The sequence below is a fragment of the Dermacentor silvarum genome, chromosome 1, assembly GCF_013339745.2.
Source record: "Dermacentor silvarum isolate Dsil-2018 chromosome 1, BIME_Dsil_1.4, whole genome shotgun sequence".
Lineage (NCBI taxonomy): Eukaryota > Metazoa > Arthropoda > Arachnida > Ixodida > Ixodidae > Dermacentor > Dermacentor silvarum.
The window spans coordinates 410,894,667-410,913,273 of NC_051154.1; the positions used below are offsets into that span (position 1 = coordinate 410,894,667).

General features: G+C 46.9%; 1 protein-coding gene across 6 annotated transcripts in view; it reads left to right on the forward strand.

The window, feature by feature from the left end:
* Positions 1-18,607, forward strand: part of LOC119437584 (bromodomain-containing protein 3) — a 184,625-nt gene that overhangs the window by 79,335 nt on the left and 86,683 nt on the right. For all 6 annotated transcript variants that reach the window (XM_037704595.2, XM_037704596.2, XM_037704594.2 and 3 more), the window contains one exon: positions 8,729-9,221. In XM_037704595.2, coding sequence (XP_037560523.1) covers positions 8,729-9,221 — 493 coding nt within the window. The remainder of the gene's footprint in view (positions 1-8,728; positions 9,222-18,607) is intronic.

Here is an 18,607-nt window from a genome sequence, read left to right on the forward strand (position 1 = left end):
AGAATATTTTTGCTACTGGTTGCAGTGTGATCTCGCGGAGACACGAAGTGCGCGTTGTTTGCAGTTACGAAAGCAGTTCGCCAATGCCGTGTTGACTCGACAAGATCCTCGCCGTATCCGTGCACGCGTTCACGAGCGGAGCAGGTACGAATACTTCACGGGAAACTCGCTTGTACGGTATAGCAGGCGACCTGGCACTGACGGCGTGAGCTTTGTAGGCGACGCAATGCAGAAAAAAAAAGAAAAAAAAAAACTAGCAAGGGTTCGGTTCCACGCGGCAACATGCACCGCGTTGTACTGAAGCTGTGTTGATTTTCACTGTACGCCGCCGAAACGCCAAATGGTCAAACAGACGCTGCATGATTCGACTACCGCCGGAGCGTCGCGACACATCAGACAGTTTTAGTTTAGCGTACGCTATAATATAGCGGATAGTCGCTGCGCATGCGGAAAACGCTAAACGACCCATAGCGTATAGCGTACGCACGCTATTTCTCAGATTTAGTGTTACCGTCTTTGTGTGGTTTGCGTAGGTTACGAACATGGCGGCGGTCCCCGCTGCCCGCTTCGAATTGAATTTGGCGTGGCTTTTGTACAATTCGCTTCGTTGGTAGCAAATGACTGCATAAACAGCTTTCACCTAGTCTCAGGCCGCTTCGGCGACAGTGTATTATGGATAACCTTGTGGAGTTTTTCGAGATAGCTTCTCGTTTCAAACGACACGAAGCCTAACGAGGGAAACCTTCGAGATATGACAGCGCCACCTGTCAGTGAAGTCGAGAGATAGGCGCGACGTTGGCATTTGGCCTGATCTCGCAGGCCAACTAAACCTGTAATAAACGTGCGCCGCTTAGTGTACGCTGTACTATAGCGTATAGCGTACGATATACTCAACTGTCTATCGTCAGGAAAAAAAACCGATAGGGAACCACTCGCGAAGAAATGCATGTGTACTTTTCACATGTTTGACGGGAAAAGTTGCGTGCAGTGCACTGCTGGGTTGCGATCGAGGTCGTTCGGAGCGCGCGTTCAATTTCGCCGGGCGCGGACTAGGTCAACCGTGCACGGCGTAACAACGCGCACTCCAAACAACAATCTCCGATCGCGCCCCTGCCCTCACCTACGCTGCTAATGCGAATTACCGCATCATGTCCACTGCAGGACGAAGGCCTCTCCCTGCGATCTCCAATTACCCCTGTCGTATTATCGTATATTACCGTATAGAATTACCGTATATACTCGCGTAATGAACGCACTTTTTTTCCCCAGAAATCCGATGCAAAGTTGGGGGGCGCGTTTATTATGCGGGGCATTTTATGAGCAAGTGTGTGAAACTGCTAAACTGCTCCAAATTAGGGATTTAGTGCTCCAAAACGGAGATTTTTTCGTAACCTGCTCGAAATTTAGATTTTCCTGCTCCAAAAATTGTTACAAATCCTATTTTGGCTGTTGCACCACTGCTTCTAGTGCCCTTGCCATCCTTACCATGTGCATCATAAACAGCAGCGGGGATAAAGGGCAGCCCTGTCTCAGTCCCTTGATATCAACTTTATCCTCGCTCCTCATCCCTTCTCATTCAACGCAAACGTTACTTTCTTGCTAAATCTCCCTCATTAGCTGTATACAGTCGTTGCCTATACCTTCCCCTTCCAGAATATCCCACAAAATGTTGCGGTCTGCGTTGTCGCTTGCTCCAGTAATGTCTAAAGAAGCCACATATAGCGGTCTCCTTTCTTCTCTGGATATTTCGGTACACTGAGTAAGGACAAACAAGTTATCATCCAGATGCCTACTGATTCTGAAGCCATTGTGAAGTTCTCCCATTATGCCGTTGTTCTCTGCTTGCAGCTTCAATTAATTCTCCCGCATTGCTAACCTGTATATTACCGATGCAATGAGTGAATTCTATCTTTTTCCCCCCTTACCTTTATAATTTAAATTCATTCTACTTTGTTGCCAATTGTCTGGTCTAATGCTTTCAACAGAGAGGACTTTTTGGTCCTAGTTCACTAATCAGCCTAATGGGAACCTTGTCTAGCCCTGTGCACTTGGGAATTTTCTCTTCGGCTTTCTTCCACTTCAAATTTGTCAGCACCAGCTCCTTTTCCGTCGGGTTCTCTTTCACGCTCTTTCTTTCCTCAAATAAAACCTTGTCATTGTATTGAAAAGATTCATGTGTTATTTTTTTGATGTAATTTAATGCCGCATCCCCTCCCAGTTCGTTTCTATCTTCGTCTAGGATATGTTGTATTTTTCCAGCCTTCCTGCCTAATAAGTTTGTGGTTCCAAAATATTCTAGGTGCAGCCTTTTTTTTCTCGGGTATTTGTGACAACCAACGTTCACTTTCACCTTTAATCTTTGCTTGAACCAGACCCACCGTGGTTGCTCAGTGGCTATGGTGTTGGGCTGCTCAGCACGAGGTTGCGGGATCGAATCCTGGCCACGGCGGCCGCCTTTCGATGGGGGCGAAAACACCCATGTACTTCGGTTTAGGTGCACGTTAAAGAACCCCAGGTGGTCCAAATTTGTGGAGTCCCACTACGGCGTGCTTCATAATCAGATCGTGGGTTTGGCACCTAAAACCCCATAATTAATTTTTTTTGCTTAAACCAGTATTTGAACCATAGATTTCTTTCGCTGGTGTATTTCCCATTTTCTGGCTACTTCATCCTGCCTGCCTGTGCTCTTGTGATGCTTTCTTTCGTTCGGCGATCGCTTCTCGTATCTCTCTGTTCCACCGTCTTTCTGGTTTCTTTTTTGCTTTCCAACGAGCATGTTGCTTCTCTTGCCATATTTCTCTCGTAATTACACTTGGGTCACTATATTCTTTGTTTGGCCATTTGCCAATTTCTTCCTTGACTCTTGTGATTATTTATTTGTTCAGCTTTCAAATTTGGACTGGCCATTCCTCGCTCTTTCCCAACTACATATCCAATTTTCAAAATGATGCGTTTATGATCACTCCCTATGCTGCTATACCCTGCCCTTCCTCGTCAATGACCATTTCTCTCAACTTGTCATAAATTCCTTCTGTCATCAAACAGTAATCAGTGGTTGATTACCGGTTTCCCACGTGGTCTGCCCCTTACACTTACCCTGTGTTCACGATGATGAAGTTACGTTGCTCATAAAGATCTCGCATTGACTTCCCGTTGTTGTCAGTATAGCCATCTAGATTCTGTATGTGGGCATTCGTCACCTAATAGGATAATTTCGGATGCATTCCCAAAACCCCTAATATCAGCACTAGGCATTCCACGAACTCCTGATTCTTTGCAATTTTTCCCTGTCCATAAGTACGTCAAGCTAGCCAAGTTTTCTTTCCACTGACTGTGCCTGATTGCCAAAGATGCTCCTGACATTTAGTTTGGAGGCACGCGTCGGCCGCGTGCCACTGCGTAGTCGACATCCATGATTGTGTCGAGAGTGACCGCGGTAATGTCTGGAGTAGTTGCGGCAAACAGTAGTTTTGTTTTGACTCTGTATGCGATTCGGCTGCGTGCCTTCAAAACTGCGTAATCACCATCCATGATCAAGTCAATAGCGGCCTCGGTATCTCTGGAGCAGTTGCGGCCAGCAGTAGTTTCGTTTTTACTCCATATGCGCGTCGGCAACGTGCCTTCAAAACTGCGTAGTCTCCATCCATGATCAGGTCGATAGCGGTCGCGATATTGTCTGGAGCAGTTCCGACAAACAGTTTCGTTTTGACTCTGCATGCGCATCGGCCGCGTTATTGTCCGCAGCATTTGTGGCAAACAGTAGTTTCTTTGTGACTCGGTGCAAAGCTGTCGAGGACGAAGATTACCAGGTTCATCATGATAGGCTGTCGGATCTGTTGGCAACTCGCTCACTGGCTGAAAAATAATCGGGATGTGCGTGTTGCAGTGAAAAGCGTGTTTCGAATAAAGGCACGCCCCTCGCCAGCGTTGCGAAGGAAATCGCAAAGCCTTTGCTGCTGCGAGAGCCAATCAGTTACGAGATGACGAGAATTGCAGCTTCCTCACTGTTTTTGTGCAAAATAGAAACGGGATGTCCGATTCATTCAGTAAGTCTGTTGATGTAGTAAGCCTTTATTTTTTTGATACCTTTGATAATTCGAAATTCATATAATTCGGACATTTTTGTGCTCCTGGGAAATCCAAATTAACGAGGTGTTGCTGTACCATTATAGAAGGTAAAGGCTAGAAACACAATAACACCTTGCTTGTATGTTAATGCGGACAATATTGAGGTTTCGATTGCTCCCTTTTTTTTAATCGTGGGCAGAGCTGTGGCAGCGCCTAAGGGCCTGTAGCTGTTTGATCTATTGGCTATATTGAAGCTCGAAGCTTAGTAACGACATGCTATGAACTTTCCCGTTCTCGCTTCTCCGTGCTGCTGGAGGAGAGGCTTTCTTGTTTAGAGGTTGCTCAGATGGAAAAGTTCTGCTTACAAAATATTTGTTGTGCCACAGCAAACTGGGCCCTTAAAAATAGCTTGTCAGTCCCTTTAAGCTGTAAAACCAAGCTTAAAACTAAAATGTTTTTTATGTCCATTACGGCATGCCTCATAATCAGTGGTTTTGTCATTTACAACTGCAGAATACAATTCACTTCAAAAAATTTTGTTCTTCTAGATGTGCATTCATTGGAACATGTTGCAGCAAAAATGATGTTTTTGCTAGTTTCTTAGAAACGATCTAGCAAAGCTTGTAACTCCACTCAGTGTGGAACTTGAGGTACTGATTTCTTGTGACCTCCTAATCTTGTAGCATTTTCTAAATTTGAATATTACGTTCAAGCAGGTCTGTCATGAACATAAGCTCTGACATGAGGGACACACACACGGTTTTGTTGATGGGGATGCAATGTAGAAACACTTGTGTACATCGCTAAAGGTGCATGTCAACGGGTGACGTGGTGATTGAATTTTTTTGTTATTTATGAAACTGATCTGATGAAATGTGGTACAGGAAGGTAATTTATTATGCTGGCATGAGATCTGAAATCATTTGAGCAGCGTTATAGTTTTTTGATTTACAGCAGTTCGTACCCTCCAGTTGTTATCCCCCCAAAACAACACAAAATGCTCATGATTTTTGCATCATAAGGTTCACAATGCCATATTCTGTGCTATAAAGCTATTGGCTTTTTGCTTCACCGTAAGTGCAAGAAAAAAAGTTCTAAAACTTGTATGCATATTGCCTCAAGGACAAGGGCCGAGAAACTCGATTTTTCAATTTTGTCATATTCGCAATTACTGGGATCCCCTGAAGTTCCAGGTCTTTTCGTGGTTTTTAAGATATTGTCAAATAAACGGACAAACTCGATGTGGTGTCTTGTGAAAACATTGCAAAAAATGGTCATTTGCGGCACCGCCACATTTTGTAGCCATCTGCCATTACGCAGCCATCTTCAGCTTTCCCCCCTGAGCCTTATGGCGAATTTAATTGGGAGTGCAGGGCGCAGTTGGGTGGCAGCACAGTGCGAACCGCCGCTGGAATGCATCCGGAGAGCAGGTGGGAGGAGAAATGTGACTGACGTCCCAGCATGCTCTGCTGGAGAGCGGCAAAACGTGTGTTGATCTGTCGGGCTACTACCATTTGTGGCCACGTACTACGTGCGTTTGTGTAACGCCGACGTTTCCGCCTGCAAAGATTCTTGAATCTCAAGTTCCAGCTTTTACCGTCGAGCATCTCAAGCATTTCAGCAAGGCGAACACGCCTTCTGCCGCTGTCCCCCGTGCATCCAACGAGAAGCATTTCGGTGGAGGCGAAATATAAAAACGCCTGTGTGCTTGCGCTGTAGTGCACTTTAAAGAACCCCGGGTGGTTAAAATGAATCCGGAGCCCTCCACTACGGAGTGCCTCATAATCGGAACTGGTTTTGGAACGCAAAACTGCAGAAAGAACGACTCTAGAGGCTATCGCGAAATGACATACAGTTGGACTGTCGGTGCCACCTTGACATGTCATTGGATTGAACTGCCCAGTAGTTTTCACGTAAGTTTGTGCATCTGTTCTCGAAGGAGCTGGGCAAAAGGCCTTGTGCATGAAGTTTAGCACCATCCGTCTGTCCAATCAAGGGCAGCCAAGCTTTGACGTTTGCCTCTTAACATTGCATGATAAAGTTTGCCAGAAACTTCAGTGCCTTGCAAGACATGATCGCACATGATTGCACATGATCGGTATTTACCCAGGGGGTTTGAATATCAAATTCGAAAGTCCGGGCTGTACGGGGGCTGGGGGATTGTTGGCACCCCTGCTTTAACAGGGTGGTGATTGATGGAGGCACTGTGGGCCGGCACATTATCGTGGTGCAACTTCCAGTTGTCTGCAATGTCCGGCCAGATGCATTGAACGCTGCGTTTGTCTTTTGAGGACTTTCACGTAAAATTTGGAGTTCACAGTGCTTCCAGGTTCTGCAAACTCGTGATGAACCAGTCCGTGGATGTAAAGAAAAAAAAAACGATGAGCGTGATCATGATCTTTGATTTGCTCATCCTGGCTCTAGGGGACGAGTGCGTGTGCCGCTCAGATAATTGCCTTTTGGTCTCCGGGTCATATTCAAATACCAAAGTCTCGTCACCTGTAATGATGTTGTCCAAAAATTTTAAATCACGTTTGCACATGTCGAGGTTTTCTTAGCACGTTTCAATGCGGCGTGACTTTCGGTCGTCAGTGAGCACTTTTGGAACCATTTTTGTGCACATCGTTTGTAACGATTTCACGAACTTCAGTTTTCGGAATGGTTAACATTTCGGCCATTAAACGAACACTTAATTGTCTGTCCGAGTTTAACAGTTCCCTCACTCACGTCACATTGTCAGCTGTGGTGGTTAAGGTCCCTGTATTTTTCAAAGGTAGCGCAAACTCCTCCTCTCCGCGCCGTTTCCTCCTCGCCCCTTCCTCTCGGCTGCCATTAGTGAGCGAAGCGCGCGGCCGCTACCGCCCGCTTCATATGGTATCGCATGCGGCGCGTTGAAGCACTTGCTTGAAACGCGACTGTTCTGGGCGCATTTTCACAAGGCTGTTTGTACGTAAGATATCCACGTAAGACATGTAGTACCTTCAATTATCAGTAGAATCTGCGTCGCTCAGACGAGGAAATCGAAAGGTAGAACAAGTTAAACGCAATCCGAAGCAGTCTTTACTACTGCTGATTGTTTCTCGGAATCGAATGGTGTTCTGTTTATCTGACGCATTTACGAAAACAAAGAGGTACATCAAACTATGCACACACAACACGGTGGAGACATTTATGTGCTAAATACCCTCAACGTGCTTTTTTTTAAAATGTCCAAAATGGAACCGCACGCTTTTCTTCCCCCGTCAGTTATATGCCTTGGTTCCCGTGTGTGCGTGCGCTTTCTGCGTTTTGCTTTTTAATTTGTGACTCTTCCGTTATGATCATTTTAGTAGAAGTCATGCTGGTACTCATATTGCCAAAATGCGCCCTTTTGTTCGCCGCAGAGCATAAACCGGTACTTTTTTTTTTACTCAGTTGCTGGCTGATGGTGAACTTGCGAACATACCCACCTTACCGTGTTCATCCCCAACTGGGTGAGAACAGCAATCAGAAACCCCCTCAGTAATGACCTCCCTCGGTGGCAGTTAAATTTCTTTCCTCCGATACGGTGGAGCCATATCGCTCGCCGTTTGAAGTTTCGTTTGCCACGAGGAACCGCAAAAAGCTTGCCTCCCTTGACAATGCTATTCGAACATTCAACAGCACAGCAAGTCGGCATCGTGCGGCAGCCGAGCGCGTCTTCAAAAATGTAAAAATGCTACGCTCACGCACAGCGCACATGTGTCTCGATGTTTCTACGCTCACTAATGGCGCCGTTTTCCCGCGATAACGAAAGTCGCGTGGGTTATTCGTCACGTGTCAAGCCTCGTCCAATGGAAGAGCGGAAAACGGCAAAGAAGTCAGGAGAGGGGTAGAGGGCGGGGAGGAAATTCTCCTTTCCGACTTGAACAATGGTTTGCGCCACCTTTGGAACATACAGGGACCTTAGTGGTGGTCGTGGATGGCTGTCCGGCGTGGTTCTTGTCGTCAACCTCTTCCCGGCCTTCCAAAAAGGCCTTGTGCCACTGAAACACTTGCCGATCTGACAGGGCATGTTCTTTGTAAGCAGTGTTGATCACAGTAACATTTTCAGCAGCGGTATTGCGAAGTTTTAGGCAAAAGTGATTGCAAATCTCTGTTCTAACGAGCGTGGCATTTTCACTTGCACAAGAATAAACAACTCTCACGGACAGGCCCGTCCTACACTCTCCGATGCTCAGAGCACACTGAGCGACGGAGCGCTCCTTAGCTGGGTTCCCCCACTGTCACAATAACTTCACTTTCAGTACAGACCCTGTATATTATTCGCACACTGCTACCAAAATGTTGTTGCAGTCGGCCTTTCTGCAGAAGGCAGATCGGAAAATTGCGCCTTGCCTGGCCCTCGTGAGAAAATCATGTACTCCACTGCTGCACAGGGACACACCAATGGCCTATGATGAAAAGCTTTTGCGTGTCATCTGAACTGGTGGCAGCAAAAACGGTGATGCCGTTTTTTTTTTTTCATACCACCATGCATGATCTGGGAATGGCTTTTCTGATGGCTTCCGTTTGTGTCATGAGTGCCTTAGGTTTTAGAGGGTTTTTATTTCCACCCCTGTGATAGCCCTAGTGGGGCTGACAGTATAAATGAAATGACAGCATGTACTGCATGTAGTGATTCTTTCTGTGTTATGTGCAGTTGCGCAAGGTGACCGAGCAGATCAGCCTGCTGGCAGCTGAGAGCCGCAAAAAAGACAAGAAGAAGAAGAAGAAGAAGGCCAAGCGTGACAAGGGTGCAGTGGTAGGTGACGTGGTTGAACCCAAGGAGATCAAGATGGAAGCCGAGCCTCCGGCAGCTGTGGCACCTCCTGCCTCGGAAGCAGCCCTGGGCACGACGCCCACCACCCCTGTGGCTGTGACCAAGACGCCCAAGGCTTCCAAGGGGGTCAAGGGTGCCAAGGGGGCGGCAGCCACGGCCACTGCAGGTGCAGGGGCCACCGCTGCTGCTGCTGCCCCAACGACGGGCGGCGCCAAATCTGGCGGGGGCCAGCAGAAGCGGCAGCGGTCGAACAGCAAATCGTCCAAAAAGAGCAAGAGCCTGCCGGCCTTCGACAGTGAGGACGAGGACAACGCCAAGCCCATGTCGTATGACGAGAAGCGTCAGCTCAGCCTTGACATCAACAAGCTTCCCGGTGAGTGCAGTCGAAATTGGTTGAGAGGGATTCTGCTAAAAACGCTTTTATAACACCTTACTGCAGGATGCATCACATAGAGCAGTTTCTTCTAGTCGAAAAGCAAGAAAATCCTACATATTCACCCAGAATCTGTCAGCAATGTAAAACACAGCGACCTTAGCGCTGAAAATAATTTTTGAGTAATTTTTTCTCGAAAAATTTACAGGATAAGTTATCCCTAAGACAACTTGAGGGCGAAAGCCCAAGTGCTGATACATTAAAGATGGACACATGAAGTACACCTGAAATCGCTTGGTCTACTTCCCATAGTCATTTGTCTTAATTGCAAAGGTTGAGGGTTCGACTCCCACACCCTGGGTTGTGGGTTTAAGTGGCATAATTAACTCTCTTAATTTACTGTGCCTAAATTAACCTCGCCTTCATTAACACCAAAGGTCGTGGGTTCGAGTGCGTTAACTCTGTCTTAGCTCAACTTTGCCTTGATTATTACCAAAGGCCGAGGGTTCTTAGGATTTTTTTACCTTTCCCGTCGCCGATGTGTTTTCGCTCAAGGTTGACCGAGCGCCTGCAGCTTGCCACACAATGTGCAAAAGTATTTTTACAATTCATTCGCTTGAAATCTGCACATAAAAATATTAGGCTGTTTATATACCGTTTATTAACCTACTGTTGATGCTTTGAGACACGCATTCGGGTGGTTCCCTTAAAACAGGCTTTAATTGCTGATACAGCATGCAGTTATGGGTTGTCTGGAGGAGATTCGAGATTTGTTTCCCCACGAAAAAACAAATAGGGGCAAGATGGAGTGCTTGTATGGGCTCTTTTTCGTGGCACCATTATTGGTGCAGAATAGGTAAGCCAAAAAAGGCAGCAGTGTTCATGATGAGAGCATTTTAAGAGCTAATTACAGCAGCAACTCTGGGAAGAAGGTTCCCACCCTGGTCAAATGCTGAGCAACAGCTTGGTATGTGGCGTTACTCGTGGCAATATGTGCTGAGCGAACCTCTGCAGACTGGTCACTGGGCATGTGCTGCTCTTCTGGAATTGTACAGGCCTGAAAAAGATGGCTTCCAACCTGAAGGGAGGTGGCACTCGAGGGTAATTGAAAGTGGCCAACCAATCTACAATAACGCAAAGGGCTTGCTGTCTGAGGCTCTTGCGACTCATTTCTCAGCACTGGCACGCCATGCATTTGTGGAGGCTTTTCCAGCTGCTCTGCTAGATTGTGCCGAATGTTCTTAGGGACGTAATCTTGCTTCAGTACATGCCTCATTGTCCATGGCTGATTCTTCGTCTTTGGCTGAGGATTTCATCATTGGTCATGAAACTCGGACTGCGGCGCAGCTGTCGACATAGTTGCCCAAGTCTGCATCGCCGAGCACCTCCCGTATAAGAACCGGAGCACGGACGTCCTCTTCAGCTTTATCAGTGTCTGCAATAAGGGCTCCGAAACCACATTGCTGGAAACAATTTGCAATTGTTTCTGTGGTTGCCCGATTCCAGGCACGCACAAGCATGTGCCAGGCTGTGAGCAGAGTCACGGTGTAGCTTTTCTCATTATCGGATCACAGGAGCAATTTCTCCGAGAACGTTTATAAAAACTTTTCAAAATTTTTATGACGCCCTGATCCATAGGCTGAAGAGCCGCAGTGGTGTTTGCCGGAAGAAAAACCACCTCAATGGCTCTCAATTTAATTTCCACCTTGTGCACCGAGCAGTTATCGACGAGGAGGAGAACCTGCCTTTTGCGAAGCTCAAATTTTCGGTCGAGCTTCCTCAGGCACCACTTGAAAAGCTCGCCTGTCATCCAGGCCTTTTTATTTGCAGCATAGTCGACGCGCTTTTTGCTGCGCTTGCTGCCTGCGCACACGTCCCCCTGTTATGTGATCGTTTTGTCCGGTAAGAGTTTAAAAAAAGTTGCAGTGGCTTAGCTCGGCTATGCCAGGATATACGTAGCGTTAGCAAAGGTTCAGCTGATTATTCTTAGCTTTCCTGGTTGTCTAGATTGTCAAGGATTAGCTTGATTGTCATGCTTACTGCTGCTCCAATGACACACGCGGTATACGTATTATGTGGCACATGTATATAGCCTTCTTCTGTTCATTCCTCCTACGCTCAACCGCTAATTGCCAGGCAACTGCTTCGGGATCTGATGAGTCAAGCTTCTCCGTTCTTCTGCGCTGTTGAGCAGCATTTGCGCTCTCCTTCTCCATGGCTATACCACACTGCCAAACGCCAGTCAGAAGCGCAGCGGCTCCAGCGCAGTGTCAGACGGCGACTGCACAGCGAGCGCACGCCGGCGCCAGTGCGTCTACCACGGCTACGACGTCACTCCTCTGGAATGCGCAGACCGGCGGCGATGAGTCACGCGCGGCGGCGGCGGAGTGCGCGAGAGGTGCCGGCTCCGGTGGCTCCGGTGCGCAAGCCGTGTGACATCACTGATCCTTGCGCATGCGCAGCACGGCTCTTGATGTGCCGTGCGAAATGGGCTTGGCTAGGCCAGTGTAGCTAACGCTACAAAACAAGGCGGTCTCGTCGGCATTGAAAATATTGGATGGTGTGCACCTGTTCCAGTGGTCTAGTAACGCACTATTCCGCCACACTGTGCAGGTTTCTGCGTCTACGGCTTTGGCTTCGCTGCACACACTGTGGAAAACGAGGTCGTGTCTGTCCCTGAAGCGGTCAAACCATCCGTCCGAAACGGTGAAGTCTGTGACGACTTCGCTACGATGATCCTGGCTCTGTTTTTCCTTGATCCATGTGAGCAACGCTGCCTCAAGGTCCGGGTGCTTAGCTGTACGAAGCCTTTTCTGATTCTTGGCGAATGTTTCATCCGGGTAGGAGTCCTCAATCGTCTTCTTATTCCAGATGTATGTCGACAGCGTGCTTCTCGGTATATCGTGCTTCTTGGCGATTTCATTCTTGCTATGTTCCCCTGCATCCACTTCCTGCGGAATTTCCAATTTCTCCTTCATCGTTTTAGCACGGTACTTGCCACGCGATCAGGGGCGGATCCGGGTTTTTTCTGAGGGGGGGGGGGGGTCAGCTTCTGTCAATGATGATGATAGTAGCCTTTCTTATTTACCGAAATTTACCGTTTTTCCTCGCGATAAACCCGCGTTTTATACGGGTAAAGCAACACCTGTAGCCCTCCGTGGTGGCTCAGTCAGCTCAGGCGTTGAGCACGAGATCGCGAGATCAAATCCTGGCCGCGGCGGCCGCATTTCGATGGAGGCGAAATGCAAAAACGCCCGTGTTCTTGCGTTGTAGAGCAGGTTAAAGAACCCCAGGTGGTCAAAATTAATCTGGAGCCTTCCACTACGGCGTGCCTCATAATCAGAACTGGTTTTGGCACGTAAAACCCCAGAAAGAGGATGATCTGTAGCGAAGCCAGGTATCGGTTTCTCCGAGCTTATAGGAAAAGCACGTTACCCAATACAGCCATGTGCTTGGCGGCTGTGCCTGATATTACAGGGTGTTCAAAACTAAGCTTTATGGTTTTCTTAAAGTTAGGCACTGGGAGGCACGCGAAGACCACCTGTACAAATAAGTTATGTGGCCAGGGGGGCACAAAGTGAGATGACAATTATCGCTGTGAGCAGCCCAATTAACTAAAATTGAACTATTATTTTTTGTTGACTGCAGTTAGTGGGTATGTTTGTATGGAAAACTTGGAGACAGTCGAGTTTCTACACAGTATCAGTCGGAAGAATTATTCTAGCGTGTCCGTGCTCCGAGATATCAGACTCCAAATTTCAGTTGTCGTACTGCGCAGAATAATTTAGAATAAAGACGCGACAATTCTCATGAATTACCGTGAATGATCATGAAGCTCAGTGACCACTTCTGTGGAGGGATGGCGGTGCCATCTTCTCTCTTGAGTCGTGGTGGTGTGTTGACTAGAGGAACGTTCTTGAATACGGGCGTAACGCCCCGCTCCAACGCAGCAACCACAAAGCTGGGTGTTTACGATATGCAAATCACCGTGTATGAAGACTCACGACGCCACCTACAAGAAGAACGATGTGGCGTGTTAGCCGAGAGCGCGAGCCAGCGTCTTCATGTTTTGTTTCCCACTCGACGTCATCCTTTTATACAAGGCGCGCATCTGCTCCTGCTTCTCTAACCACGCGACTCCATCCTAGGCCCGCGCGCTGGCGTTGGCCGCTGACGTCACGCTCGCCCACTTCGCAGCCGCGGCTCGAGGCTTTGCCCCGCTCCGCGAGAACGCCCGCTCAGACAAGCAGATCCGGCGGGTTTGAGCCTACTCGTTTGCTTATAACGTACGGCAATAAATCAGTGCGAAGTTATAATGCAGAACTTGTAGCGTACGAACGGTACTGTGTTGTACTGGATATTGTCAACGTGTTACTGTGATCACAATGAGTGCTACAGTTAAAAAAAGTTGCCTATGCGTAGTTCTTAGTTTAGCTGTTAGTTGTTTTTATTTATATATGAACACTTCAGCAAGAGATCTCTTTCATTAAGCAGGTTGATCGCGGAACCGATGACAGCCAATGAGGCAACCGTTGACACCCCAAGGGGAAACTAAGTTGATCAGGCGCGAAGGCGCTCGAGCGGACCTCGGCGTGTTTGGCAAAAGGGACGTCCCCTAGCTCATTCATTCGACGCCATCGACGGGACGAGTAAGGCACGGCAGGCGCCAGGAGGTCCAAGGTGTTCATGAGAAAAAATAACTACGGCAACTTTGCGACACCACACTCCTACGGAATGCAACTAAGCTTGTGGGCGAGCTAGCTTTACTGACTGATGCTGACTGATGCTGACTGACATGGCTGATACCACTGGTAATCGCGAAAAATACTTTTGAAGAATGCTGGTGGCCATATTTTTTTGCAACAGGGCCATCCCCCTGTCAACGAGGGGGCGATGCAGAAATCTGAGGGGGGGGGGGTCAGGACATCCGGCCATCCCCCTGGATCCGCGCCTGCACGCGATGACATAGCGGCATGCGTGTAGTGTTGGTCTGCGACGGACGTGTCCGACCAGGGGCAGAACAAAAGAGAACAACGGCGCACCCGTAGGCTTAGACGTTCCCATTGCACTGGCGACGGAGAGAGAGTGGCTGACCTTGGGGTTGCCACCTAACGCACTGCGTATCCTGCTGTTCATGATGATGCGGCAGAGCATTTGCGAATAAACGCAAGTGCTGCCCCCTAAAAACACATCATGATGATAGTGATAGCAGAGACTACGAGCTGGCTACAGCGGTGCGCAGTTCGAATTATCCATGGAAGACCGGATTAGCGTCCGAATTAACGAGCTTTTCAATACATGGGGCTCTATGGAGCATGGCCGGACTGTGCCACTTAGTTCGAATTACTCGCAAATTCTAATTAACGACGTGAGAATTAACGAGCTTTTACTGTAGCTGGAAGTGAAAACTACTGCGGCATAGAAGCTGCCGTTTCGCAAAGGTCTTGCAGTTAGGCCTTCGTGACTGGCAAATCAGCCATGCAAGGTTGAGCGCGGTTTCTTGAATGTCATTGCACTCCGTTATCAGCAACGACAAGCGTCAACAAACAGGTACATTGCACTTTCATGTTCTACCAATTACTATGAAGGAGGGATCAACCATAATTTTTTATCACTTCGCTTACGTCCTATTTTTACTGCGGCCGTGTTCGAAGTGGTAGTTGAAACAGTAGGGCGCTTTACGTAATGTTACACAGTCACCATCCCATACTTTGTACACGCTTGATTATTTGGACAGCTCCACGGCACTGCCACTAGCCCCATAAACTTGATGTGTAAGGAAAGTGCCCGAATTGTCGCACGGCACGCTTACAGTGGGCTGTGCGAAACTAGCAAAGCCTATTCGATCTAGTAGTCGCTGATTTCGTGCATGCATTGATTGTACTTCCATCTATTTGCAGCAACAGCGTGACAATGGTCGAGGTATAGGCCAATTTTGTAATGCATTCGGCTTGATTCTATGCCACTCTAATTATCCAATGTTCATGGCCGGCTGATCCCGTTGATAATGGTTGCGGAGTGTCGCTATGACCATTCACGAAGCGCGATAACCGCAGCCATGGAATGTGTAGGCCAAAGGCAAGAGTATGTGCGTGTGCAGCAATGCGGTAACCAACTTGGGCCGTATTCTTAGACGATTACTCTTTAAGATACCTTATTTCCGCGTGACGAGCACCAGGTGTGTCGACAGCCGTCAGCGATTCCACACTGTGATAACATAGCCTGCTTGGCACCAATGCCAAGAATGCCATCGCTCGTAGACTTGCGCTGGTGATGCGAAATTGAAGATATCCTCGCAAGTGATAATCCGAGAAAATATGGCATACCATTTTTTGGCCGCTTATATAATCCACTTATTTTCGGGTGAATCCGGTATTTCAAGCTCCCAAATATTTGAGCTCTTTGTCAGTCCCCGTCGAGTCTGAATTACGCAGTTTCAGTAAGATAAGGAAATAATAAGTACACTGTAATATGGTTTTATTACATATACAGCATAGACCTCCTGTAACTTAAATTGCCGGAGTCTGGAATATCTTCACTATAAGTGGTACTGCACTACCACCAAAAAACATTATTCGAAGGCTGCACACAGTGAAACACGTAGGCCAAGAAGCCGCACGTATTCTGGAATCGAAGCATGTGACCAGGTTGTTTGCATCCATTTAAATTTACGAACGTTAAAAGGTTAACGTCCGAGGAACCGCAGTCTTAGCATAAAGCGGACAAATGAAGACAGGAAAATAAAGCAAGAGAAAACAGTTTTTCAGACGTGCTCAATTCAGGGTGCGTACAGGTCCTTGAAATCCTTGAAAACCGTTGAAATGGAAAAGTGCGTTTTCAAGGCCCTTGAAAGTGCTGGAATTTTTTTCCTTCCTTGAAAATCCTTGAATTTCGTGAGCACTGCACTCTGATATCGACATTGCGACCTCCTTTCTGTGGCAGATCGGTGTCGATCTGACAACCTCCCTGTTTCAGAAACAATACACCAGTGCGAGCACACATGGTTCCGTTTTGCAGAACTGCACGGAAAAAATGAAAGGCTTCACCACGTCAAACCGTGAATGGAATGAGAGACCCGTGCTGCGCTTCGGTGCTGTTTACGCTGCTTTCCTCACCCTATCGTTCGTCCCACTCTTCGCCCGTCTGTCTGCCTTGTCCCACTTTCAATCTTGCGCGGGAGGTGAAGCTAAACAGAGCTATAGTGGAGCAACTTTTATTGCTGATGCTCAGTGCCTTTGGATGGAGGTTTATAATATTATTTATGAAACATAAGTGCAATAACATCGTACTTTCCGGTCTATAAATCACAGCTTTGTAAAAGACTCACCCCCCTCAAAACGTTAGTTCTTCTGATAAAAAAGAAAAAAAAACGTATGTAAATCGCACTGGTGTATAAGATGCACCTGTTCTTTCCGTAAACGATTTAAAAAAGTTACAGTGACGTTTCACTCCGGGAATGCGGGTCACGCGCAAGCGTATGCATGGGTGCCATATATTTCTACGTCAGGCGCATTTCTGCCGTTGTGTTTGTCGCGATGTTCCGTTTAAAGTCCCCGCGTGCCTTATGCTGTATGTGTGAGTGAAAGCGTGCGATGGTGAGCTTGTACACAGGTTGCACCGTTCTATAAGACGCACGGACGAAAAATTCAGAAAAAAATGTCTTATACACCGAAAAATGCGGTATACTGAATGTTTTGGAAATGTTTGATGAACCAACTCAGCTAATACTTCAGAAGCCTGAGCAGCTGTTGTGAGCGTTCGTTGTGTTAACTTTTAATATTGCGGACTTGAGAAATGATCAAGACTAGACAGGCTTTACAAAATTGCATTATACATCTATTAATTATAATATAATGGATGTGTAGCAAGACTACACTGAATGGTTTGGAAATGTTAGGTAAACTTGCCCAGTTAATACTGGAGAAGCCAGAGTAGCTGTTGAGAGCATTCATTGTGTTTTGTGAACTTTTTTTTGGTATTGTTGTGAACTTGCATAGGTGATCAAGGCTAGACATTAACATCATTGGGATATACATTTATTTCTTCTTATTTTAGTGCAATAACCCTATGCTGAATGTTTTTAATATTTTTGGTAAACTTTACCCAGCCTATACTGGAGAAATCTCAGCTGCTGTTGTAAGCGTTCATTTTGTGTTGTGATTTTGAGAAGTTATCAAGGCTAGACATTTTTATTATAATTGTGATATACATTTATTTATTGTAAGTGCAATAAAACTAGTCATTTTTGGAAATGTTAGAGTAAAAAAACCCTACTTTAGATGCCGCTTTGAGTCCTTGAATAACTTATGACAGGTCTTGGAAAGTCCTGGAATATCCTTGAATTTTTGCCTTGGAAACCTCTACGAACCCTGCTCAATTATTCAGACTTCCTCGCGCCACCAACTCCACAGAACTAACATAGGACAACCGAAATTCTGCACACTGTACAGTACTTTGTTCAATTTTTAGAACTGATCCTCGTGATTGAAGTCAAAAACGTGGCAACCGCAAACCAAGTTGCCACCATTCGAGGCTTGCGCATGCCACCCATACACTCATTTTCATTGTCCAGGTGGTTCGTTCACCTTCGAAGTGCCGACTGCATACAGCCCTTTCGAAGCGTTTCGTTGACTGAGCACCAAACAGCAATTTTGGTTACCGATGATGCAGTGCTGGTGAAGCCTAGCTGGTGGGGGTGTGGGTTGGCATGCCGTTGCGGGCCGCATGGTCACTGGAAGTTCGCCCTTAATATGTTGGTACCCATAGACGATTCATGCTCCCAGGCTCAACAAGGGCACCGTTTTAAAGCTGAGTTTGGGTTCGTGGGCAATGAGCTATGGCAACTACTGCGAGCCATATCAAATTTGTATGTGCGTATACTGATAGCAATGTGAAAGCTGGCGTGTGGACATCAAGCCTAAAAGCTCGCAACTAAATTTGCAGAGCACAGCTTAAACTAACAGCAGAGTCAAGGTCTCAATATCTCCATTTCACGACGATGTGCATTGCAAGGGGCGAATGCGAAATGCAACCACAGCCTTGACCATCACAGAACTTAGTAGAAAGAAGAAAGGGACAGAAAGAACGCCAAAAGGGCGCTCTTTCTTTCTTCTTTCCACTTAGTTTTGCTGCGCCAGAATCGCATACACATCCCCCTTAATTTGCTTAGTCTATTTCACTTAGACCTCTTAATTTGCTTAGTCTATTCGCTTAGTCATTGCTCTTAATTTGCCGAGGTGGTGACGGGGTGGTGACGGCAAAATTTTCCCACTAAAAAAAAGAAAGCGCAGTGGGCATGGAATTACAATGTAATATATTTAACATGTACTTTATTAAGCCAAACATTTGTTAGTGTCAGTCTGAAAACCATCGACAGAACTGTAGAA